At 42.5% G+C, this 26,890-nt stretch overlaps 1 protein-coding gene across 3 annotated transcripts in view; it reads left to right on the top strand.

Moving 5' to 3' along the window:
* gramd4a (GRAM domain containing 4a) overlaps window positions 1-6,148 on the top strand; it is a 62,640-nt gene extending 56,492 nt beyond the window's left edge. For 2 of the 3 annotated variants that reach the window (XM_023969605.2, XM_023969608.2), the window contains 6 exons: window positions 454-471; window positions 1,734-1,878; window positions 2,032-2,125; window positions 2,367-2,457; window positions 2,624-2,692; window positions 2,790-6,148. In XM_023969605.2, the coding sequence (XP_023825373.1) occupies window positions 454-471; window positions 1,734-1,878; window positions 2,032-2,125; window positions 2,367-2,457; window positions 2,624-2,692; window positions 2,790-2,903 (531 nt within the window). In that variant the 3' untranslated portion in view covers window positions 2,904-6,148. The remainder of the gene's footprint in view (window positions 1-453; window positions 472-1,733; window positions 1,879-2,031; window positions 2,126-2,366; window positions 2,458-2,623; window positions 2,693-2,789) is intronic. The other variant, XM_023969606.2, reaches the window with a different exon arrangement.
* The last annotated feature ends 20,742 nt before the right edge of the window (window positions 6,149-26,890 follow it).

Raw genomic sequence — 26,890 nt, 5'->3', positions numbered from 1 at the left:
TCTGGGGRCGCACAAAAAAACTCTCCCCATAGAGAAAGGAACCAATTGTTTATCCCAACCCAAACTTCCCTAACACAAATGCTAAATAACTCAACCATAATCACATTACAAAAGTATCTACTACAACTGAAGTGTAGATTTCTGTTTAAAAATAACAAGCGTAACTACTGTCAAACCAACGTTGTAACGATTTGATCTCATGATGAGCCTTAACCCCTTTCTATATCGAGCCCTTCAAACAAACCTAATTTACCTCGACACTGCCACCTGAATGTCATGCTCTGTCGTGTGTGTGTGTGTGTGTGTGTGTGCCCGCGAGACTGTGTGTTGAGTGTTTGCGATGGCTTATCTTGGTTTGTTTCCTCAGCCAGTTTGGCAGTAATGTTAGCGGTGCTAGATGGTCTTTGCTTTAGTGACTGTCACTATACGTTGTGTTTTGTTTCTCTCTCTCAGCTGTCTGGGTCTGAGAAGGTAGGGACGCTGGTGTGCCTCTGTCCCCTTACGTTACATAGTGCCTGTGTGTGCCACCAGCTAAAACGTGTATAAATGTGTGTGTGCGTGTGGTTCACGACAAACCTCCCGACATTAACTGAGTGTTTGACTAAATGGATCAAAAATGTCAATGTAAATATCCACTTTTAGTGGGCCATAATGGCATAATGTTCAACTCTTTAATTGAACCGGTCTTAATCGAACCAATTCTGAATTGATTTGTGACATTTTTTTTTAATCCATTTTCCCAGACATACTCTGTAGTAGCCAGGTGTTCAGTGTGCTGACACAACCCCAAAGCAGCACTGTTAAAAGCAACCTCAATGTGACTAGAGTAGAAATAGACTATAGTCTGGTTTACAGTAGCACCTTTATTTCCCCCATAGTTTACCTCTAGGACACAGAATTGTTATTCCTTCATATCGATGGTGAGATAATCAGGTAAGGTAAAACTTTCCAGTGATTCCAATTAGTAGAACAATCACTCGATTCAAATCATTTACCAGGTAACCCTTGAAGAGCTAACTAGTGTGTCTGAATTCCACAACTATGTAGCTGAGACTTATTCTACTGCTATTCTAAGACTTATTCTACTGCTATGTAACATTACAAATAATCCCATCTATCTACTGTATAGCTAGGGGCCTGCCTGCCTGCCTGCAGCATGAGGGCGTATATTGTACTGTCGCTGTAAACGGCATGGCCATTTATCTGCAGAGCTCCCTACTCTCACTCCCAGCATTACAAACACTAACTAATCCACTACTATACCATACTGTCTGTACTGTACACTGCCTTCTGACCCCCCCCTCCCCCTCTGCCTGACGTGTGCACTCGCTCACCCCCCTTCAGGGATTTACCCTTCACTAAAAGCATTGGATTGGTGGGTGTAAGCATGCATAGGCAAAAAACCAAGTGGGCAGTGCACACTTCAGGGCAGAAGGGTAGAGGATACCCTTGGAATAGACAATTCAATAAATAACGTTTAAATAACAATGTCCTCACTTAGAAATGAAACTTAACAGAGATGACTGACTACCTACATGTACTGTAAAGTGTACTGTGTCTATATGAGTGTGTCGGGGGGGGGGGGGGGGCTGCTCTGCGCTTTGCACGAGATCCTCACCCTGAGGCTGATGTTAGATAAGACACAAGTTGTTTGCAAGGCTGTGTCATGAGGCTGTCTCTTATACACATCTAGATGTGTATAAGAGACAGGTCCTACACCCCCTCCCCTCTAGATTCAGCCTGTGGTGGCTAGAGGTAGCCTAGCAACCGTCCCGTGCGGTGTAAACCTGGATGCTGACAGCGCCAGGATTCATAGCACCAAGAAGGGAGCCTTTCATGAGATCTTCAACGTCTCAGAGAATGAGCGCCCTCTACCAGGTCAGAGGACTTACTGCACTTAAAATATTTTGAGGGGATTTTTTTCCCCCTGTCATTTAATTTTTTGTTGTTTTGTTAAAATACATTTTGGGAGCTGTCCAGCCGCTTGTGGAAGTAAATCCAAATAAACAGTTTTCCTGTTTGTGTCTACAGTGTGTGAGAATGGGTGGCGGTGCTGCCTCATCAACAGAGACCGGAAGATGCCAACGGACTACATACGAAACGGCATGCTCTATGTTACAGAGAAGTAAGTAGACCAAACTCATCACACTAGCTTGTCACGTCAAGTAGTAGCTTTTCACCTCTAGTGGTCTGCTAATCCTCTTAGGTGTGCCATCTTTACTCTCTGATGTGGCCGTGTACAATATGCCACAAAGTGTTGCCATTAGGCTGCAGCTAGATCCAAGAGTGAATGATTTGCGCTGACTCGCCTCTCCATCTTTGGATCTCTCCTCCTCTCTCTCACCATCTGTCTCTTTGTGTCTCAGTTATCTGTGCTTCGAGAGTTCCAGTTCCAAATCAGCCTCCTCCAAGAAGAATAAGGTTATTAAGCTGGTGGACATCACAGATATCCAGAAGGTGTCTTATCTACACACTCGACTAATTCAATCTTTTTCTCATATCCTTTCTATGTTTTCTGTGATATCACATCCTGATATGCATCTTCCAGCAACTGATAGATTCCTTTGAAATGAATGGATCGTAATTGTGTTCATCTGATACCTTTTCTTGTCTCTGTTCCCAGTACAAAGTGCTGTCTGTCTTACCTGGGTCAGGAATGGGAATCTCCATAGCCACTCCCTCCACACAGAAGGTATGGAAATAAAGACTAATTTGACCTTTTTATTAACCTTCACATATTTCTGAATCAATGAAATATGATTTGTGAATTTCTGTCTCCTCTTCCTCAGCCTCTGGTGTTCGGTGCCATGATCCATCGAGACGAGGCCTTCGAGGCGATCTTCACCCAGTACATGAAGATCACAACCACCTCCAGACAACCCTTGGGCAGCCCTGAGCTGTAGCCCTGAGCTGTAGCCCTGATATCCCCATGGAAAGAGGCCTGGGCTGGGGTCAGGGCTGGGCCACCTACCCCTGAACCCTCCCTAGCTGGAGAAAAGACAATTGGGGGAAGTGATGGGACACACCTCTTCTCCTCCCTCTCTTATTTACAGTGACTGGACAATCTTTTATGACTGAGAGGTGTCTGGTGCGCGCGCGCCCGTCTGTCTGGTGCGCGCGCGCCCGTCTGTCTGGTTGCGCGCTCGCCCGTCTGTCTGGTGCGCGCTCGCCCGTCGTGTCTGGTGCGCGCTCGCCCGTCTGTCTGGTGCGCGCTCGCCCGTCTGTCTGGTGCGCGCTCGCCCGTCTGTCTGGTGCGCGCTCGCCCGTCTGTCTGGTGCGCGCTCGCCCGTCTGTCTGGTGCGCGCTCGCCCGTCTTGTCTGGTGCGCGCTCGCCCGTCTGTCTGGTGCGCGCTCGCCCGTCTGTCTGGTGCGCGCTCGCCCGTCTGTCTGGTGCGCGCGCGCCCGTCTGTCTGGTGTGCGAGTGTGTGGAGGTGGGACTTATAGTCCAATAGGGATAGTGAACACATTCCTACACTGTCTGAAGAAGGATGGGGGGGGGGTCATTATTTTTAACACAGACATCTCATCATAGGAGAAGGAGCTGGCTCTCCTGCCTGCCTGCCTGACTGCCAGCTTTCATTCGCTTCAGAGAGACGCGTGTGTGTGTGTGTGAGCTGCCAAGACATCGTGCGTCTCTACTCACCTGTCTTCTCTCTTTCTCGTGAAGTCCGAGTCAGTGTAACTGTTACTGCTGGTCTTGCACGGAACCGTACAAGACAGTACGCTGTACGGTAGCTAGATGTTTGTGTCGGAAACAAAAAGCGGTGAACATCGAGCTAACGTCGGAACAACGTTCAACATGACAAGAAGCCTTTTCCATCAGTTTACATCGTTGCTATAGATTTTCCTTGGAGACACTCACGCACAGTTCAGCAACCAACCGTTTGCTTTCAGATGTCTTTTTGCATATGACGTGTATGTGTTATACAGTCAACACTCACTGCTGAACTGTACTGTGTGTCACGTACAGTAGTGGGGACCTTGGCGATGATGTTCATTGTGAAATGTTTTCAAATGCCTTTCTTTTGAATTCCGCTTATTTTTGTAATAACCAATGATGAGGAACTGGACTTAGAAGGACCTACTTTAACTATCTGTGGATTGTGTTATGAAGCTAAAGCACGACAGACCTAAACCCTGAATAATGTGTCGAAACTGAAGGTACGTCGTTTAAATGTAACAAAGCTGGTTCGGTGAACTACACTTGTGTGCCGAGTAACCCTGAGGCCTAAAGATGAGTTAATGCCTTGGCTTTAGCCTAGTAGGCTAACACATTCTTAAGTACTGTAGGTCACATAAACATACTAATGATTTTTGCAGTGTCTCAAGGCCCAGTACCTGTTACTTCAGTATTTAGTGACATGTTATGGTATAGTAATACTATGGTAGTTTTTACAGTAATACCACTAATACCGACCTGTAGTATTAACGCTGGAGTGGTCAGATGTGTACAATGTGCTGTCCTGTTCAGAAGTAATTTAACTTGGTTAACTTGACTAGTAACTAGTTAATCCGTCCAGGAGTTCTCAAGTATTTCAATGCAAGTCGAGGCAGTCAACTGGCCTGGTTCTGTAGTATTCATTCACAGCAGGATGAAGAAGAAGTTTGAACAGAATATTTCCAATGTCACTTTATTATTGTCACAGTTGTGGATTTAAAAGCTGGTCTTTTATTTCTCAAGATAGGTTTGATATGTCGAATTGTGATGAATGCCAAACCAAGTGGATGTGGACACTTTCTGTGTTTTTGTAAAATGTCTGGAAGAGTTATTGTGGAGATCGGGGCTTATTTCTGGTCTATCGTTTGCTTCAAATGAGAGGGTAGATTATACTATGCTCTCAGATCCTTTTTGCCTCAGCACAACAAGCTAGTCCCCTAAAGAAGCATTCATCTTCCCACACTGTTAACAAGCCCGTATAAACTGTGTCAGTTGTTGTCTTATGACTGGATACGAAATGTCATTTCTATAGGTTGTCTATTGTCTAAGGAACTCATGCTGTTAGTGTGTTGATTTGAATGATTGTCTGACTTTACGTTTAGTGTAGTCTTAATGCTTACCTGCAGCCTTTCTTAGTCGAGTGGTAACTAACTTTGAAATCTGCAATCAGGGTCTGTCCTAAAAGAAGCACACAGAATGTATTGTGTTACTGCTGTAAACTCCTAGTTTATTTCTTGTTGTTGCCAAAATGTTATTTTTTTTCTCTTTCTTTTACTGCTGCCATGCTCTGCCTACATGTTTACTGAAGGTTGGGTTAAAAACCTGAATTAATTTCTTGTTTTTCTTTTTGTTTGGAATGCCGGTTTGAGCTCCTTGTCACAGGTGGAGTTATGAAGACTGGACAGATATCTTCCTCTTGCGTTTTGAATTACTGTGTCAACTGTCAGCTTTTTAAATCTGCTCAGACTGGTCTCAGGACAACCTCTGCTGCTCACCTTCATCCCAACAGCAAATGTAACCCTGATCCCTGATCTGTTTGTAATACTATAATAGCTCAAGCTAAAGTTTAGCTCTTCTGTTGAGTTAGTTGTCATAGCATATACTGTACATGTACTGAGTAGCATGGGAATGAAAGTCCGAGGAGTTGGATCAAGCATATAGTGACAGACCCTGGGACCAGGCTAACAGTAGGTAGACGGTGACATCCGAGAACATTCTAGTCAGATTATATTCACGCTGCAACAACAAAAAATGTCACAGTGATCGTTCATAGGTAGTGCAGTGCAGTACATGGTACAATCACGATAATCTTTTTAGCCGTTTTTGGATCACTCACAGGCCTTCCTTACAGACAGCAGAGGTCATCGTGGTGACTCGGAGAGCTGCCGTTCACTGGTTTCTACTCTGGTTTCTATTGATCTCCTTCTGTGTGTCTCTCATTGTGTTAACCAAGTATTAGTTCTAACTAAATGTAAATGTTAGTCAATTACTTCATGATATTCCCATACAGTATATCACTGCGAAGTTCAATATACTGCAATCATCTGACAGTTGTGGGTAATTATGTCATCTGTGTGTCCAAGGACTAAAATGACGAAAGAGGAATTTCTATACAATAACGTAATCCTTTGCGTTTTTAAAGAAGACAATGTCTATTGTAAAATATGTGATGTACATTTTTTTTATTTAAATAAAATGAAGTATTTCCCATTCTCTGTATTGTAATCCTTCGTACTACACCTATAGATACTCATAAGAGTATTGTTAGTCATTCCAAATGAGCATGGAGGTACTTGTAGTAGATTGTGTGGGCCGGTGTTGACTGCAATTCCCACATTCGGCCACTTGATGTCACTCCAGGACGGATGGAGACTGATAATGACCCTTACAGAAACTAGAGGGCAGGTGCTTCAAAGGCTGTGAAATCATGTAAAAATAACTCCCAAGGTATAGGTCACACTAACGATAGTGTTTCTGAAATACCAGCTAAGTATATTGTAAAGACCTGTTCTGCATTTTATTTTGTGTAATACTGGGGTGGAATGGAATATATGATTGCATTCACACGGTGGGGTATTTTCTCTTTGCACTTGTTTTATATTATGGTAAGAAACGATTGCAATGAAGCATACATTTTCACTTGATGGTCCTACCTAATTCTTATTCTTCGCAGTGAAAAAAATCTCATAAGTTATTAATTATAACTGCAAAAGCTTTTCACTGATCCACACAGCTTCTACCCCAACACAAAATCAACAATTGGGTAAAAGTAGAATGATTACTGTAATATCATTCCAAATTATCCCCATATTGGTACTGTAGAGAATGACACCGAGCACCAAATTTCTCATTTTGCACAGTGAGTTTTCCTGTTGGAAACCCTGACATCGTCCCAGAGTGGACGGGTGCATGCTACACTACGAAGAGTTGAAGAGACGCAGTATCCGTCACACACTTTTCTCTACTTTAGGCCTTTGGCAGGATAGGGAAGTTAGTTCAGAGAAACTATTTAACAAATGATACCCCTGAGTTGCCTGATCACAGACACATAGTTTGATAGAGCCGGTGTATTTTTAGGCCTTCTGATTGAAAGCGACATTGCCAAGATACCCCCTCCTGCTCTAGTTGACAGGGTAGTTTGTACACTTTGACAAAAGTGACACTCTCTCGCCAATGGCTCAAATCTGTCTGACAGCTACACACACACCACAATTCTGGTGAGTGATGTCTCCCATCATCACCAGTGGGCTGAGGTGACCTCCCTAGCTCCATGGGAGGTGGAACGGTGCACATTTGGCTCTCTGTGAAGTGGACATTATTCACTGTGGTCACGTCCCAAATGACACCCTATTCCCTATATAGTGCACTACTTTTGACCAGAGCACGCTGGTCAAAAGTAGGGCACATTGTAGGGAACAGGGTGCCATTTGGGGTGCATCCTGTATACATGTTAAAACGATGTTCTCCCACAAGGATACCAATCATAGCCATTCCTCTCACTGTGCTGCCTGGCTGTCAACACTCTGCTAGGCTGAATACTGATTACACAACGTTAGGTCTACGGTGCCAGTCTACCAAACGCTCAATAACTTTGTAATATGCAACTATGTTACCAAGGTAATCACAGCATAACAACACAGGTATAAGACCAACTTAATGTAGTGCATACTGCGTTTGTCTCGTGTCCTCTTTGGTACTTTTGGTCCTGTTTGCCTACTTCACCCATATTCCTGTATATGCAGTTATAAAAGCAACTAACTTAAAGTTAAGAATCCCAAATGTTTTATTTGGCCCGTCATTGTACTTTCCTGTTAATTCATCCATATGATATTCCTGTGGAGTTATGAGGGAACTGCTGTTTTCCCATGCATCTATCTGATCTATGTTGTTAGAAACAAGATGGGTAGTGAGGGTTAATCAGGATTGGTGGGTAACTGATTACATGTAATAAGTTACTGTACGTGTAATATGATTACAAAATAAATGAACTAATCAGTTGTTACCTGCAAAAATATTGTAATCAGATTACAGATACGAGGAGAGACTGTTACAGATGTCGAAGAGCCGGATGCCTGGTAAGACTGCGTCGACGAGTGGATAATCCGCCCTCCGTTCCACTGGCGAACGTGCAATCACTGGAGAATAAAGTGGATAAGCTCCGTTCAAGACTACATTATCAACGGGACATGAAAAACTGTAATATTCTATGTTTCACCGAGTCGTGGCTGAATAAGGACATAAGTAATATACAGTTACCCAGGTTTTCCGTGCATCTGCAAGACAACATTGGGGGAGGGGGAGGTGTGTGTCTCTGTCACCAACAGCTGCTGCGCAATCTCTAATATTAAGAAAGACTCAAGGTTTTGCTCGCCTGAGTTAAGAGTACTTCATGATAAGCTGTAGACCACACTATTTATCAAGAGAGTTTATCTATGTTCTTCGTAGCTGTCTATTTACCACCACAACCTGATGCTGACAGTAAGGCTGCACTCAATGGCCTATATAAGGTCATAAGCAAACAAGAAAATGCTCATCCAGAGGCAGCACTCCTAGTGGCTGGGGATTTTAACGCAGGAAAACAGAAATCTGTTTTACCTATTATGTGCAACTAAAGGGAAAAAAACCTCTAGATCACCTTTAATCCTCACACAGAGATCCGTACAAAACTCTCCTCTCGCCCTTCATTTGACAAAATGGACCATAACATTATCCTCTTGATTCCTGCTTACTGTACAAGCAAAAACCAGCTCAATACGGAAGTGGTCCAACAAAGAAGATGCTAAGCTACAGGACTGTTTTACTAGCAAAGACTGGAAAATGTTCAGGGATTCATCCGATGGCATTGCGGAGTATACCACATCAGTCACCAGCTTGACAGTACGGACATATCCCAACCAGAAGCCATGGATTACAAGCAACATCAGCACTGTGATGAAGCTAGTGCTGCCGCTTTCAAGGAGCGGGAGACTAATCTGGACGCTTATAGGAAAGGGCTTTATTAGAGACAGAAATACTCCTCAGCAATTTATGCACAACATTTTTGAGAAATAAGCTTTTTGTGCATATGGAACATTTCTGGGATATTTTATTTCAGCTCATAAAACATGGGACCAACACTTTACATGTTGCATTTCTATTTTTGGTCAATCCAAAGTTTTAGAACACCTGCTCATTCAAGGGTTTTTCTTGATTTATATATATATAAATACAAAAGTATGTGGACACCCCTTCAAATTAGAGGTGCATCAAATTGAGCACACAGCCATGCAATCTTCATAGACAAACATTGGCAGTAGAATGGCCTTACTGAAGAGCTCAGTGACTTTCACCGTCATAGGATGCCACCTTACCAACAAGTCAGTTTGTCAAATTTCTGCCCTGCTAGAGCTGCCCCGGTCAACTGTAAGTGCTGTTATTGTGAAGTTGAAATGTCTATGAACAACAACGGCTCAGCCTTTGAAGTGGTAGTCCACACAAGCCCACAGACTGAAGCGCGTATTGTGTAAAAATCGTCTGCCCTCGGTTGTAACACTCACTACCGTGTTCCAAACTGCCTCTGGAAGCAACGTCAGCACAAGAACTGTTCATCGGGAGCTTCATGAAATGGGTTTCCATGGCTGGGCAGCCACACACAAGCAAGCCTAAGATCACAATGCGCAATGCCAAGCGTCGGCTGGAGTGGTGTAAAGCTCGCCACTTTTGGACTCTGGAGCAGTGAAAACGGATTCTCTGGAGTAATGAATCACGCTTCACCATCTGGCTGTCCGACGGACGAATCTGGGTTTGGCGGATGCCAGGAGAACGCTACTTCCCCAAATTTTCCATTTTTACCCACAATACACAGATTATTTGCTCAGAGCCTCAGAGAAAGCAATTACTGGTAGTGTTATGAATGGTTTACTGTTATGAACGGCAGGGCTATTGATCCACTGTCATTAGAGTGATTTGAGACAAGAGGTTCTTTTCGATCTGTTTCGCTGAAGCGTTCCAATTTGAAGGTAATGAGCCGACATACGTGAATGCAGTCTCCACTAACTCGGGAACATTGACTTTAAATTTCAATCAGGCTGTAATGCTGAACTTCCTTGATACAGGTTGAATAGAGCCCAAGGTCTGCAGTAACATAACGGATAGGCTTTAGACTTTGCCTCGGGCAACCATTGAGCAAGTTTTTGTTTACTGTTGTTCAAGAGGGAAAAATAAGAAAACACAAACACATGTTATTTGAAAACTTTACTGACGAAGAGAAGAGACAACAAAAACAAACCCAAGTAAATGTATCACTCCGGTACACTTGTTGAATTTATCTGAGAGGCTAAGACCCTTTCAAATATGTGTGGGGGAATTAGCGGTGTTTCTCTGTGCAATGTTGAGCAAACATCTGTGGTGTGCCCCCCTTAAACTTAAACACCTGCTGATCAGTCAAAACGGAGAGGGAGAGAGGGAGAGAGAGAAAGAGAGAGCGAGAGAGAAACAGGAGATGATCCCYCTTGTGCGATTCAAATCCATAATTAATGAAGGGTTTTTATGCGAGGGAGAACCACTAAATCCTCTGATAGGAAACTTCCTAGTCAAATATTAAATATTCATAAGAAGTCAGATAACTTGGACAGCTTGAGATTGAGGCAAGGAGGCTTTGATGATGAGGTATTAGGAAGTTTCGGGCTACATTCTATCAGATCTATGCTAGCCGGCATCCACATGGCGGTTGTTTTGGCAGTGTCAGAGGTGGAACTATGTTATGCCCATTTATTATGACCTACGTCCTCTGCACAGAGTCTCGTTCCGCTACTGGACGCAACATTTCCTGGCGTAGGAAGATCCGGGGACAATGTCATGAATATTCATGAATCCCGGCGAGTGATTGGTTGACCCTTCGAGTGCGCGACGTCACACAGATGCTCTACAAAGCCTTCTGTTTAGCAAGCACGTACCGCCTGCATGAGCAGAGCACTGACCGAACAACCAGCTTTAGCTTGATCACCAAATGAATTGGGAAATGACTAAAAGCTTCACCAGCTAGCTACCAATCTATTTTAGATTCACTGTCCGATCATTCAAAAACCGGTGGGGGTTTTTGGTGGTTGGCAATGTTATTGGTGCATTACCGGCACCTACTGTGCTGGAGTGTGGGCCAGAGACAGCACTAGCAACATCAATGGCAGTGGGAGGTGTTCCTAATAGTATTCTTAATGTTTGGTATACTTAGTGTACATCTAGCTGGTTTTTCTATGCATCGGCAAGATCGAGTGGCCGCATCAGGTAAGCAGAAGGGGGGAGGTGTGTGTCCCTTTGTTAACAACAGCTGGTGCGCAATCTCTAATATTAAGGAAGTCTCAAGGTTCTGCCTGCCTGAGTTAAAATACCTCATGATAAGCAGTAGACAATACTATTTACCAAGAGAGTTTTCGTCCATGTTTTTCGTAGTTGTCTATTTACCACCAGAAACYGATGCTGGCACTAAAGACACACTCAACGAGCTGTATAGGGCCATAAAGCAAACAAGAAGATGTTCATCTAGAGGTGGCTCTCCTAGTGGCCGGTGATTTTAATGCAGGGAAACTGAAATCCGCCTTACCTAATTTCTACCAGCATCTCACCTGTGCAACTAGAGGAGACAAAACTCTAGATCACCTTCACTCCACACAGAAATGCGTACAAAGCTCTCCCTCACCCTCAATTTGGCAAATCTGTCCGTAACTTTATCCTCCTGATTCTTGCTTACAAGAAAAACCTCAAACAGGAAGTACCAGCGACGTGCTCAATATGGAAGCGGTCCAATGAAGCAGATGCTAAGCTACAGGACTGTTTCGCTAACACAGACTGGAATATGTTCCAGTACTCATCCAATGGCATTGAGGAGTTTACCACATCAGTCACCGGCTTCATTAATAATGTGCGTCAATATTGGCAGCAAAACGGACTATGATAAAAATGTCTTTGCTGTTATCCTCTTGGTCTTTCATTCAAAATATTCACAAAAATGCAACCTTTAATTGAAGTAAAATTATTTTTTTAAATTAATGTTAAATAAATATTTTTCTCAGAAACATTTGTGCCACAATTATTGGCACCCCTAGAAATTCTTATGAGTAAAATCTAACTAAGGTATATTCCCATTCATATTTTACGTTTTTAAGTTCACCTGAGCGATTAGTAACATTTAAGTGATAAGCCACGACCTGTTTCAATTGGGTATAAATATGAGTTGACACACAGGACACACATCTATCACTATGGGAAAGACCCGAGAATACAGTAATGATGTGTGACAAAAGGTTGTTGAGATGCACAAATCAGGAAATGGCTATAAGAAAATAGCTCAACAGTTGAAAAGGCCCATTTCCAATATCAGGGCAATAATGATCTGCAATGACCTCCAACAAGCCATCAAAAAGGCAAAGCTTCAATACAGGACTAAGATCAAATCCTACTACACAGGCTCTGACATTCGTCGGATGTGGCAGGGCTTGCAAACTATCACAGATTACAAAGGGAAACTCAGCCGCTAAATGCCCACTGACACGAGCCTACCAGACGAGCTAAATGCCTTTTATGCTCATTTTGAGTCAAGCAACACTGAACCATGCATGATAGCACCAGCTGTTCCGGATGACTGTGTGATCATGCTCTCTGTAGCCGATGCGAGTAAGACCTTTAATAAACAGGTTAACATTCACAAGGCCGCAGGGGCAGACGGATTACCAGGATGCATACTCAGAGCATGTGCTGACCAGCTGGCCAATGTCAGAAGACCAATGTCTTCACTGACATTTTCATCCTCTCCCTGACCCAGTCTGTAATAACTACATGTTTCAAGCGGACCCCCATAGTCCTTGTGTTCAAGAACGCCAAGGTATCCTGTCTAAATTACTATCGCACCATAACACTTGTCTTCTTTAGCCATGAAGTCCTTTGAAAGGCTGGTCATGGCTCACATCAAGACCATCATCCCAGACACCCGGGATCCACTCCTATTTTCATACCACCCCATCAGATCCACAGATTACACAATCTCTATTGCACTCCACACTGCCCTCTCCAACTTGGACAAGAGTGAGAATGCTGTTTGTTGACTACAGCTTAGCATTCAACACCCTAGTACCCTCAAAGCTCATCACTAAGCTAAAAACCCTGGGACTGAACACCTCCCTCTGCAACTGGATCCTGGACTTCCTGGCGGACCGCCCCCATGTGGTGAGGCTAGGCACCAACACATCTGCCATGATGACCCTCAACATGGGGGGCCCTCAGGGGTGCATGCTTAGTCCCCTCCTGTACTCCCTGTTCCCCCACGACTGCGTGGCCGCAACACCATCATTAAGTTTGCTGACGACACGACAGTGGTAGGCCTGATCACCGCCAGGGTTGGGTAGGTTACTTTCTAAATGCTACAGTTACTAGTTACCTGTCCAAAATTGTAATCAACAATGTCACTTTTGGATTACCCAAACTCAGTAACATAATCTGATTACATTCCATTAGAAGGCATTAGAAGAAGACAAAAATGTACGTTACCAATTTAACAACATTTATTGCAGGATAATATTATGTTAAAGTGTACATAGCTGGCCATATATGGATGTTACATTTTACTTTATGTTATGGGTTGGTTATGTAGGCTTCTCCTAACCCATCTCTTTCTACTATATCTAATAATACGATTAAATTATATCTTTACATTAAAAAGCAAAGTCCATCAGAGTTCCAGTCATTCCAGTAAATGTTATACTCATTGATCTTCAAGAATAGGACTTGGAAATATGGAAGTATAGATTAGCCAAATTGTTTTACCTGAGCAGGACTTACTGTATTAGCCAGCCCACTTCTGCTGTTTATGATTTTGTTGTCAAAGAGTACTGATTTGGCTCATTGATTCGAGTTGAAAAATAAATGCTGCGCTCATGGAATGGCATGCTTTGATCACTACTGAAAGGTTCTATTTACAGTTGAAGTCGGAAGTTAACATACATTTACATACACATCCACAAATCTGGTTCATCCTTGGGAGCAATTTACAAATGCCTGAAGGTACCACGTTCATCTGTACAAACAATAGTACGCAAGTATAAACACCATGGGACCACCTGGCCGTCATACCGCTCAGGAAGGAGAAGCATTCTGAACGTACTTTGGTGCGAAAAGTGCAAATCAATCCCAGAACAACAGCAAAGGACCTTGTGAAGATGCTGGAGGAAACAGGTACAAAAGTATCTATATCCACAGTAAAACGAGTCTCTTATCGACATAACCTGAAAGGCCGCTCAGCAAGGAAGAAGCCACTGCTCCAAAACCGCCATAAAAGAAGCCAGACTACGGTTTGCAACTGCACATGGGGACAAAGATTGTACTTTTTGGAGAAATGTCCTCTGGTCTGATGAAACATAAATACAACTGTTTGGCCATAATGACCATTGTTATGTTTGGAGGAAAAAGGGGGACGCTTGCAAGCCAAAGAACACCATCCCAATCGTGAAGCACGGTGGTGGCAGCATCATGTTGTGGAGGTGCTTTGGTGCAGGAGGGACTGGTGCACTTCACAAAATAGATGGCATCATGAGGATGGAAAATTATGTGGATATATTGAAGTAAGATCTCAAGACATCAGTCAGGAAGTTAAAGCTTGGTCGCAAATGGGTCTTCCAAATGGACAATGACCCCAAGCATACTTCCAAAGTTGTGGCAAAATGGCTTAATGACAACAAAGTCAAGGTATTGGAATGGCCATCACAAAGCCCTCACCTCAATCCTATAAATTTGTGGGCAGAACTGAAAAAGCGTGTGCGAGCAAAGAGGCCTACAAACCTGGTTCAGTTACACCAGCTCTGTCAGGAGGCAATGCTACCAAATACTAATTGAGTGTATATAAACGTCTGACCCACTGGGAATGTGATGAAAGAAATAAAAGCTGAAATAAATCATTCTCTCTACTATTATTCTGACATTTCACATTCTTAAAATAAAGTGGTGATCCTAACTGAACTAAAACAGGGATTTTTTACTAGGATTAAATGTCAGGAATTGTGAAAAACTGAGTTGAAATGTATTTGGCTAAGGTGTATGTAAAATTCCGACTTCAACTGTACATGTGAAAAATGAATGCCATATGCTGCATTTGCTATAGGCCTATTGTTTACCTTTTAGTTGGTGACACTTTGATATCTTGATCATATGCAGCTGTTTAAAGATGAAACAGATGAAACAATAACAAACGGTGCCCCGCCTCTGTTTTGGTAAAAAGCTGAGGGATGGGCCTTTAGTAATGTAACCACTCTCAGATTAATAGACAGAGCTATGGATGCAAGAACTGATCATCCATGATATCAAAATTATACTTTTAACCATGTTAAGAGGCTATACAGTGTTTGTTTACATCAATGTTTACAAACATTGGAGTAAAACAAGCTTATATTTTGGGTTCTCATGGAGTGTGACAGTTGAACTAAGCTCATGAGACATTTCTAAGTTATGTTCTTCAAGAATCAAGTTTGGAGTCACATTTGGCATAACACATATGGAATAATGTAGGAACCAAAAAGATTTTAAACAAATCAAAATATATTTATATTTGAGATTTTTCAAAGTAGCAACCCTTTGCCTTGATGACAGCTTTGCACACGCTCGGCATTCTCTCAACCAGCTTAACGGGGTAGTCTTGGATTTTACTTCAATTAACAGATGTGCCTTGTTAAAAGTTAATTTGTTGAATTTCTTTCCTTTTTAATGCGTTTGAGCTGTGTTGTGACAAGGTAGGGTTGGTATACAGAAGATAGCTCTATTTGATAAAAGACAAAGTCCATATTATGTCAAGAACAGCTCAAATAAGCAAAGAGAATCAACAGTCCATCATTACTTTAAGACATGAAAGTCAGTCAATATGGAACATTTCAAGAACTTTGAAAGTTAATTCAAGTCCATTCGCAAAAACCATCAAGCGCTACGATGAACTGGTTCTCATGAGGACCACCACAGGAAAGGAAGACCCAGAGTTACCTCTGCTGCAGGGAATAAGTTCATTAGAGTTACCAGCCTCAGAAATTGCAGCCCAAACAAATGCTTCACAGAGTTCAAGTAACAGACATCTCAACATCAACTGTTCAGAGGAGACTGCGTGAATCAGGCCTTCATGGTCAAATTGCTGCAAAGAAACCACTACTAAAGGACACCAATCAGAAGAAGAGTCTTGCTTGGACCAAGAAACACGAGCAATGGACATCAGACCGATGGAAATCTGTAAAAAGTTCCAGCAACAGTGTGTTCCAGCAACAGTGTGTGAAAACCTTGTGAAGACTTACAGAAAACGWTTGACCTCTGTCATTGCCAACAAAGGGTATATAACAAAGTATTGAGATAAACTTTTGTTATTGACCAAATACTTATTTTCCACCATAATTTGCAAATAAATTCATTAAAAATCCTACAATGTGATTTTCTGGATTTTTTTTTCTCATTTTGTCTGTCATAGTTGAAGTGTACCTATGATGAAAATTACAGGCCTCTCTCATCTTTTTAAGTGGGAGAACTTGCACAATTGGTGACTGACTAAATACTTTTTTGCCCCACTGTATGTCCATTAGGCCTATGGAAAAATGTGTTTTATCAGTATGAATTAGATTGAGCAATAAAAGCCCCACTTTTATTCCATAGTCTGGGATCCGCACTATGCAGCTGTTGCAAGAGCGCATTTTTCACTGGCCGTCCACTGCTTTCAAAAAAAATGATTGATAGGCACCTTAAACTTCTTGAATTCAACCATTATTGGGTTCAAATACAAATTTAGATTTGTGAACAGCCATCCACAACAACCACAATCCGTAAGGCGCAATTAGCTAAATGAGAGAGTAGCAGTGTGATTCACATCAATGCGCTATGTAGATATCAATAAGAGGTGATATCCGTATCGCCGTAGACTACACCACTGCTGTCATCCTTACTTCCAAGCGTTTATTCAAATTGGATAATCTTTGGATGCCGACAGCAGCCGCACCATTGGAAAACATAGCTTGGACTGTAGCCTACAAAAGCCTATTCCTGCTCTTTTCACGCGATCCATCGAACACAATTTGGTGTGTCCTCATAGTGGTCACTGACTTGTGGTCAGACTCGCTCAGGTGGAACAAACTTAAACTTGCAACTTTTTTCAATGCTGATTTGAATGTCATTGAGAAAACAGAGAAGTGTCAAATATTTTTTTCCCACCCTTCTGAATTTAAAAGCAATCCTCGAAGTAATCATCTAGTTTTGTAATCTGTAATCTGATTACAATATTTTTGATTACAGTTACCGTTTTATTGTAATCCGTTACTCCCCAACCCTGCCGATGGCGATGAGACAGTTTATAGGGAGGTCAGAGACCAGGCAGTGTGGTGCCAGGATAACAATCTTTCCATCAATGTCAGCAAGACAAAGGAGCTGATCATGGACTACTGGAWWACGGAGGGCAGAGAACGCCCCCATTCACATCGACGGGGCTGTAGTGGAGTGCTGGTTGAGAGCTTCAAGTTCCTCGGTCCACATCACTAAGGATCTATCATGGTCCACACACACCAGTACAGTTGTGAAGACGGCACGACAAAGCCTCCTCCCGCCTAGGAGGCTGAAAATATTTGGCATGGGACCCTCAGGTCCTCAAAAACTTCTACAGGTGCACCATTGAGAGCAAGTCATAGATTGTTCTCTCTGCTACCGCAAAGCATGCGGAACTCGCACAGCAATTCTGGAACCAACAGGACCCTGAACAGCTTCTACCCTAAGCGCAAGACTGCTAAATAGTCAATTAAATAGTTAACCAAATAGCTACCAGGACTATGTGCATTGACTGAGCTTTTCTGCACAACTTTTTTGACTCATAACATATGCTGCTGCTACTGTTTATTATCGATCCTGTTTCCTAGTCACTCTAGTTATATGTACAGTACATATCTGCCTCAATTACCTCTGCACATCGACTTCGTACTGGTACCCCGTGTATATAACCAACTTATCATCATTCATTGTGTATTTATTATTCCTTTTATTATTCCTTTTCTATTATTTCTCTATTTTCTCTGCATTGTTGGGAAGAGCCAGTAAGTAAACAATTCACTGTTAGTCTACACCTGTTGTTGAGGAAGCACGTGACACAATAGAATTCGATTTTGATTAGAATTTCCAATTTGGAACACTGAAATGTGAGATGTTATCTACACCTTCGATTACACTGGTAGAAATTGTCCTTATTTAGCTAAATGACTTGCAATTTGAGTGTCATTATTTCGACATAGCCCGCACTCTCTCGTTCTGAAATTCGAAACTCGTGTCAGACAGGTGCGGCTGGACAGTGATCACAAGAGCAGCTGCTCCCTGATTAGACAGCTCCAATGCAGTTACATCCTCCAACACCACCAAAACATCAGCCAGGCTGGTGTCAGCTATCGCCTGTTAACGCTTGATCTAATTGAATCTAGGCCTTAGTTTAGTTCATGCTGGTAGACTATGTGAGATTCCCAGTTCCCCACCCCTCCCCTCAGCTCCCTGCGTAACACTGACTGATGATAGTTGTTGGTTTTAATAACTGTTGGTATTAAGCACTTCAGTGCATATTCCCCCACCATGGGTCTGCTGCTAACTGGCCTGCAAACATGCAGACCATACAGTAGCAGATTTACCATAGGCCCATATAAATCACTAGGACTTAACACAGACTTCAGGTCTCGGGCAAGGTTCCTTATCGTGTAAGCGTGGTTCACCAAACCACCTCTCCATCTGTGTGTGGTAAAGCCAGAAACACAGAGGTCTCTTTCCTCCAGGTGAGACAGAAAGGAGATTCCAATCTAACTCTCCTTTAATCCCCTTCTCTTATCGCAAAAATGCCTGAATACATGGCTTTCCTGCAATCACTCTCATTTCCTTCACATCCAAGTTGCTTTCCGTCGATATCCTGCCTGCGTCCCAAACGGCACCCTATTCCCTACGTAGTACACTGCTTTGTAGTGACTAGTGTGCCATTCGGGATGTACGCCGTGTCCACACTACACCGGCAGATTAAATTACCTTTGTGGCACACGGCCGTTGTGATACACACAGCGCTGGCTAATCAAGCCGTGGTGATTCAGACGGTAGCTAAGAAACTAAAGGAATGTAATTGCTGTTAACATGGACATGCTCCCCAGTTAGGTTATGGTAATTAGGCATATAGTAGTGCTGTATGGAGGTGGTAGGGAGCTGTTGCCAAGGCACTTCCGAGTCTGGAGAGACATGAAGTCTTCCACAATCGAAGGGGGCTGAGCTACTGTTCTCTCTCTTACCTCAGGCCTCTCTTCCCTTCTCTACTCTCTCCACTCTCCCCTTCCCCCATGTCATATGTTCTCTACTTATCCTCCAATAGTGACCGAACCTTTTTGTGCCATGGCCCACCAAGACCTTCCCTTTAAAACCGACCTGTGTTGATTCTCGACCCACCATTTGTGGACCACTGCGTTTACTGATGGCCATTTCAAAAAGAGTTGTGTTAAGGCCACTCTGTTTACTGGCTTTAAAAATCTTCTTTTTTTTACCCCCCATTCAGAGGACTGTAGCAGAGAGGCAGATACTGTGCTGGAGGATGAGATAGAGGACATGGAGAGGTTCTCAACAGCAGGTGATGGAAGATCAGGCTCTTTACTTTACTTAAGCTGCTGACTGGAGCTGTGGAGAGCCAAAGGGGGCTGAGGCTAAAGCAGCCGGCCCAAATAGCACCCTATTCCCAGACTACATAGTGCACTACGCTATGGGCCCTGGTCAAAAGTTGCACACTTTGAATAGGGAATAGGGTGGAATTTGGGATGTAGAATACTGTACATCCTTACGGGAGCAGAGGGGTGGAAAGGAGAAGGTGGTTCTGAGTTATTTTGAAGCCTCTAACATCACTTTAAGTGGTCTGTTTCGTTGGACAGACTGGTGCTCGCTGTGAAGCTAAGATGATGGAAACAAAGTCTAGACATTTGATGTGTAATAATAACGACGGTAAGTCTGACGTCTTGTGGAATTACCATAATCTCCTTTTGATTTAGAAGAAACTATTGAACATGGCAAACTGTGTTTGGGTTTACTTGAATATAAGAGACTAAATCCTATTTTACTACATTTTTCTATGTACTCGATTCACAAGTAATGAAATGTATAAATCACACCTTAAAGTTGTTGTTTCTGGTGTTGAAGAATCTTACTCTATTGCAGCCTACTGGGCACAGACGTCAATTCAACGTCTATGCCACGTAATTTAGTTGACGGGGACACAACGTTGATTCAACCAGTGTGTGACCAGTGAGACCTGATTGAGGTGAGAAAGTATAATTATCTGTGTGATGATCATAACTACAACAACTCTTTGTGCTCACAATTATGCTCTGCAGTGTGACTTCACACCAATGTACCTATGTAATAGATATGGTGTCCTCCCTAGTTAAGTGTGTTTATATGTTAATATGTTTGTAAGTGCACGCTGTTCAGCTGGAACTCYGTGGGTGCTGTACTATCTGTAATACCCCAGGTGACCACTGTGTGGCAGTCCCTGAACATGGTAGTGAGTGCTGTACTGAGACCAGTAAAAACAGAAGGTCCCTGATCCTTGACTGCTGTCCACATAGTAACAGAGGGCAAAATAGCATCCCATGTTAGTGCAGCGCTCTTATGTTGCACTACAAGAGTGTGTGTGTGTGTGCTTATGCGCGTGTGTGTGTAAGGGCCGCCAACCTATATGTCTGGTCACAAACCCATACTGAGGCTCATGGGAGCTGTAACACTGTAAACGTTCTTGTTATCCTGAGAGCAGTTACCAAGGTTACCCTTCTAAAACGCTTTCCGTCTAATGGCAGTTGTATCTCACTGCGCTGTACCAGATGTAATAAACGCATGCTGCATTCCTCGATCTCTCGGCTCCGCACTCTCTGCATCTCTCTCTCTCTCTCTCTCTCTCTCTCTCTCATCTCTCTCTCTCTCTCTCTCTCTCCTCTCTCTCTCTCTCTCTCTCTCTCTCTTCTCTCTTCTCTCTCCTCTCTCTCTCTCTCTCTCTCTCTCTCTCTCTCTCTCTCTCTCTCTCTCTCTCTCTCTCTCTCTCCTCTCTCTCTCTCTTCGCTCTCTCTCTCTCTCTCTCTCTCTCTCTCTCTCTCTCTCTCTCTCTTCTCCTCTCTCTCTCGCTCTCTCTCTCTCTCTCTCTCTCTCTCTCTCCTCTCTCTCCTCTCTCTCTCTCTCTCTCTCTTCTCTCTCTCTCTCTCTCTCTCTCTCTCTCTCTCTCTCCTCTCTCTCTCTCTCTCTCTCTCTCTCTCTCTCCTCTCTCTCTCTTCTCTCCTCTCTCTCTCTCTCTCTCTCTCTCTCTCTCTTCTCTCTCTCTCTCTCTCTCTCTCTCTCTCAAAGAAACAACACTGGTATTTAGTTTACTGTGGTTGACTCCCCGCTTCTGTTCAGTGCCTGTTGGTGGTCTATAAGTGAATGCCTACCTGCTGTGCGTACCTGAGCCGTGTAAGTGCAGTGAGTATGTACCTAAGTGTGTACCTGCTGCCACCAGGGTCCTCACAGTCTGAAGGTTTGGTTTTTCTATGTTCTTGGGCATGTTTTTTTTTTTTTTTTTTATAGTTTTGAAATAGCCCAGTCAAAGCATCTTCCATCAGCCCCCACAGTGAGCAAACACAGGGATTAGTTACGTGTGGAGGTGTGCTAACGCTTTACCAAATTTCTCCTCAAGACAAGTTCACAAAATGCTTCATGTTCTCATTTTAGAAGCTATTTTAGAAGCTACCAACCTGACAGTATGTTATGAAGGCTAATCAGCTTTGGAGGTCAACACTCAGAGCTTTGAAACACTTAGGAAGTGGTTTAAAGTGGTTTAAAGTATCAAAGAACCACAGGGTCTTATCTTCAAGTAAGAGCGGGTCCTTTTGTTAGGCTAAGCTATTACAAGGCCGAACAAAGAGATCAACATTTCAGTCCTGTCATCTATAAAGGTTCACTAAAATAGCAGTTCCGTTAATATGTTTTTGAAAGAGTGTCGTGGGATGAATGTATCAAGTCCGAGGGTCTTTTGCGGCTCGTTCCAGTTGTTGGCGGCGGGAAGCTGGAATAAATGACGGCGAAAGGAAGTGCCGGCCTTGGGAATGAGTGAGCACAGGCTGCTATTGGTAGTGGATATGTTGAAGAACTCAGGTGAAGTTAAGACTTAAACTGGTACCACTGGGTCTGACGTTTTGTATGTAACGAGGGCCAGTTGACCCGGGTGTAAAGGTCACAGTGATGAATGTTGCAGGGGACACCGGTAACAAAGCAGATAGCAGTGTGATAAATGACATCTAGTTTATTGAGGGATGTGTTGGGGGCAAGCCTGTAAACTATATTGCCATAGACCAGGATTGTCAGGGTGGTAATTTCTGTCTAAATGTCTATGTCTTTGACTGTGAGACTCCCCTCTGTCCCGTGTAATCGCCACACAATAGTATAAGTAGAGCCAAAATCTGAATAGGTTGAACAGAATGTTGAGCAGTGTTAGATGCCAGGTGTACTGTAGGTTGTAAGGTTGTGTTGTCACCCTCCTCTTGATCCTGGAAGTACAGGAGGCCATAAGGTGACTGTCTAACTATTGGTGGCCGTTGGGTCTTTCTCCCGGTTGCCATGGTGAGCTCTGAGCAGAATGAAGATGAAAAGCGTGAGGGGAACAGTAATCAGATTGTCTCCGGCAGTCTGCCTCTGGATTTATCTTCTCCTGCTAGGCTAGAACACACGCGGGCATGCGCCCCGCACCCCCAAACTCAGCGCCACATTAATCACCATCCAGCCCCAGTCACATCTCATTCCACCAGAGCCAGGGAGAGGCAGCCACCACTCTGCTCTTAGACCAGATTCAGGCACTTCGACTGGGACACACTCAGTAGTCCTCCACCTCCCGCCACCAGCCACCCACCATTTCTTCTTTACACTAATCAAATCAAATTTATTTATATAGCCCTTCGTACATCAGCTGATATCTCAAAGTGCTGTACAGAAACCCAGCCTAAAACCCCAAACAGCAAGCAATGCAGGTGTAGAAGCTAGATATTGTTTGTTATACCCAGAGCTCCCAAATGAGAAAGCATTTGGGGCTAAAAGCATAATGATTTTGTCTACGGGAATCACAGTGACTTTCTCTGTTGGATTCACTTTGTAAAATAGTAAAGCTCAACACCAAGGTTCTCTCTCTCTCACTCTCTCTCCCTCTCCCTTTCCCTTTCCTCTATTTCTCTCGCTCTTCTCTCTTGTCTGGTTCCCTCTTCCTCTCTTCCCTCTCCTCTCTGTTGCTGTTTGTCATCTTCGCCGCAGGCAGCTAAGAGCAGCTTAGCGCGTCGCGGTCATAACACCGCTACGAAAGCAATTCATAATTACAAAATGGTTTATAATTACGCTGTGGTCACGGGTTGTTAGCTGACTCCGTATGCGTCCTGCATTGTGCACCAGCCTCCTGCGGTTTTACCTATTAAACCCTCACTCCGTCTCCCTCTCTCTCCACCTCCATCTCTCTCCGTCTCTCTCAAATTCAAATTCACATTGCTTTATTGGCATGAATTGCAATTTGTAGATATTGCCAATATGGTACAGCATTTCAGTAAATATAGTAGAATGCAATGAGCATAATGACATATATAATTTCAGTAGTAATAATAATAGTACATAAAATCATGTATACAAGTATGACACTACTGCTGTTGTATTGSGTAATCTTCGGTCAATAAATGTAATTAAATAAAAAATAAGATTATAAATGACAGTTGCATTTCATTGAGTTGTGCCACTCCATTTTAGGAGTGTGTTGGGGGACTTAATAAACTGTTGGGTGACTACAGCACCCCTCTCTCTCCCCACACACAAGCGCACGCACACACACAACACACACACAGAGTTCACTCAGACGTACCCAGCAAATGAATCTCCCAGCTCCCAGATATGCCATTCCATATTTATTTTTGCTCCAGTCTGCCCCAGTACTTTAGTGACACCGACCACATGAGTGTAAAGAGAACATTTGGTGGCCTTCTGGCTGTGATAGTGGAGGGTGAAGGTATATGTGGGACCCTATTCCTTATATAGTGCACTACTTTTGACTAAAGCCCTATGGGCCCAGGGCTCTGGTCAAAAGTAGTGTACTACATAGGGAATAGGGTGCCATTTGGGAATTAGCCAGTGTGTTTGTCCCCCAACAATATTCACTACACACCAACTGTTCTCCACATTGGAGAAACAACAGATCCTCTCTTGCCCTCCACCCTCCACCCCCACTACTCCTCCCCTCCTCCCTTTTTTCCTCATCCTCCCCTCCTATACTCTCCTCCACTCATCGTTACCAGGTCAATGTTTTAGCTGACTCACCTGTTTTCCTAATGGGCCTGGGCACCTGCAGCGGAGCAGAAATACATCTGTAGTCATCACTACTGTACATGTATATTGCCATCAATAGCCCTCGTGTTTTCAGTATGAAGCACCTTCCGATCCTAGTGGAGCCTAGTTGGAAAGACAAGAGAAAGGACCCTGCAAAATATAGGTCTAGGTATGTATACAGTCTCTATAGAGAGCCTATCATCGTTGAAGTGGAAGTTTAAAGTCTACTTGCTGTGAATGTACACAGACAGCTACGTAGCATGCAGTGTATGTTGCTTCTGATGTCTGTCTCTACACTGTAACGGAAAACTGTAATTTATTTGGTAATTTTACGTATTATCAACAGTAAAAAACGTACTGCAATATACTGTAAATTATGGTGCTTTGTGGAGTTTTTCGAATGGTACTCCATTCGAATACAGCACCGTATTAATGAATTTATTCATTCATTCTGATTACGGTAGCATGAACTTTTTTTTTACAGTATAATTCATTACATGTTACAGTATTGTACTATAACATTAAATACAGAATTTTACTTACCACCGAGCTGCCTGTAAATTATGGTCATGGTGTGTGTGTGTGTGTGTTCCTTGATGTGTGTGGTTGAATGTACTGTATCATCGGTTGCTTGAGTTGGTGAGGCTGATGACAAAGTCTGATGATAGACCATCGGAACATCAAATAATTGGCATATACATTACTCTTACAGAATTTCCACATGGGTAAGGATATTGGGCTTTTTATCAAAGCCTATTGGAGAACAACTTGTTTTTAACCAGGTCAGAATCATTTATAACCTTTTCCGACATAATATAAGTACAGCAGATCCCCTTATTGTATGGGACACTTTTGAATGTCCCTTTAGAGGCCATTCAATTCAATACTTATCTTTAAAACAAAAGCAATTTAGGTCAAAATGATTGATATTAACAAAGGAAACAGAGGAACTAACAGTACAGATAGACAGCAATACCATAGAGGCAGAGAATAAATTAGAAGAAAAACACAAAGAAATGGAGGAACTTATTCAAGAAAGATATATTAATATAACATGTTATAAAAAATAACGCAAACTGGATGGAATATGGGGTAAAATGCAGCATTTTTTAAAATTTTAGATTACAATGCTACCAAAAATAGTTTATTGAAACTTTTTAGAAATGGAGTCACCCATGGTTCACCAAACTATATGAAAGAGGAAGCAAAGTACTTTAAGCATATGCTTTAGTTTCAGTCTCTTCCATCTCCACTAACCAAAGTCAATTTTAAGGATGTTTTTACTATTAATAATGTAAAATGAACAGCTGTACAGAAAGACTCATGTGATGACCAAATTAAAGTCCGGGAAAACTCCAGGGCTGGATGGCATACCAGTTGAGGTTTTACCAAACCTTTTTTTTATGTACTCAGAGGACTGTTATTAGCATGTTTTAACCACTCCTATAAAAATGGTCGATTATCAGATACTCAACAAGGTCTGATTTCATTATTAATTAAATGGGACCAAAGTGGTAAATATAAAGATCTAGTCCATTGAAAAAATTGGAGGCCACTTACACTGCAAAAATTCTAGCAAAATGCATAGCACACAGAATAAAAAAGGTATTGTCGGATGTTATTCATTCTAATAAGACAGTTTTTTTTACATGGACGATACATTGGAGATAATATAAGGCAAGTCCTGAAAACAATAGAACACTATAAAAATCTGGGAAACCAAGTCTGGTATTCTTAGCTGACTTTGAAAAGGCCTTTGATAAAGCATGATTGGAGTTTATATATAAATGCCTGGCATATTTCAATTTTGGAGAATCTCTTATACAATGGGTTAAAGTTATGTATAGTAACCCTAGGTGTAAAATATTAAATTATGGCATCTTCTCAAAAAGTATTCAAATGTCGAGAGGTGTAAAAACAAGGTTGTCCACTATCATCATATCTATCTAAATCAACAATAATATCAAGGGCCTAGAAATCCAGGGCTTAAAAACAAAAAGGTGTCATTGTACTCAGATGATTCATGTTTTCTTTTAAATCCACAGCCTCGGAGGATCTAGATACTTTTTTATAACTTCTCTGGATCACTGGATCACAAAACAAAATACAGCTTTTACATTACCGTGTAGTTTACCAATAAAATGGTCTGACGGTGAAGTGGACATACTAGGTATTCATATCCCAAAAGAAAGAAATGCCCTCACTCCTGTAACGTAGACGCTGGGAGCCGAGAAGCAGGTGGTCGGAGGGGAGGAGCGGGAGTAGACGTGTCAACTACAATACATTTAAATAGAAATTTAACAAAAATCGATGCGATCTTGCTACCATAGAATGGAAAATACATGTCTATTTGTGGAAAAATCACCCTGATTATCTCTTTAGTCATATCCCAGTTGACCTATTTACTTATGGTGTTGCCTAGAACTAGCGACTTGTTTTTATTTTTTATTATCTGAGCAGAAAATATTCAATTTTATTCAGAATGGCAAGCCAGACAAAATTAAATGGGCCTATTTATATAATGAATATGAATTCGGAGGGCAGAAARGATGAAATATTAAAGCATTAGACCTCTCACTAAAGACTTCAGTCATA

This window comes from Salvelinus sp. IW2-2015, linkage group LG24 (genome assembly GCF_002910315.2).
Source record: "Salvelinus sp. IW2-2015 linkage group LG24, ASM291031v2, whole genome shotgun sequence".
Taxonomy (NCBI): domain Eukaryota; kingdom Metazoa; phylum Chordata; class Actinopteri; order Salmoniformes; family Salmonidae; genus Salvelinus; species Salvelinus sp. IW2-2015.
This window is presented reverse-complemented; position numbering and strand designations above follow the sequence as displayed.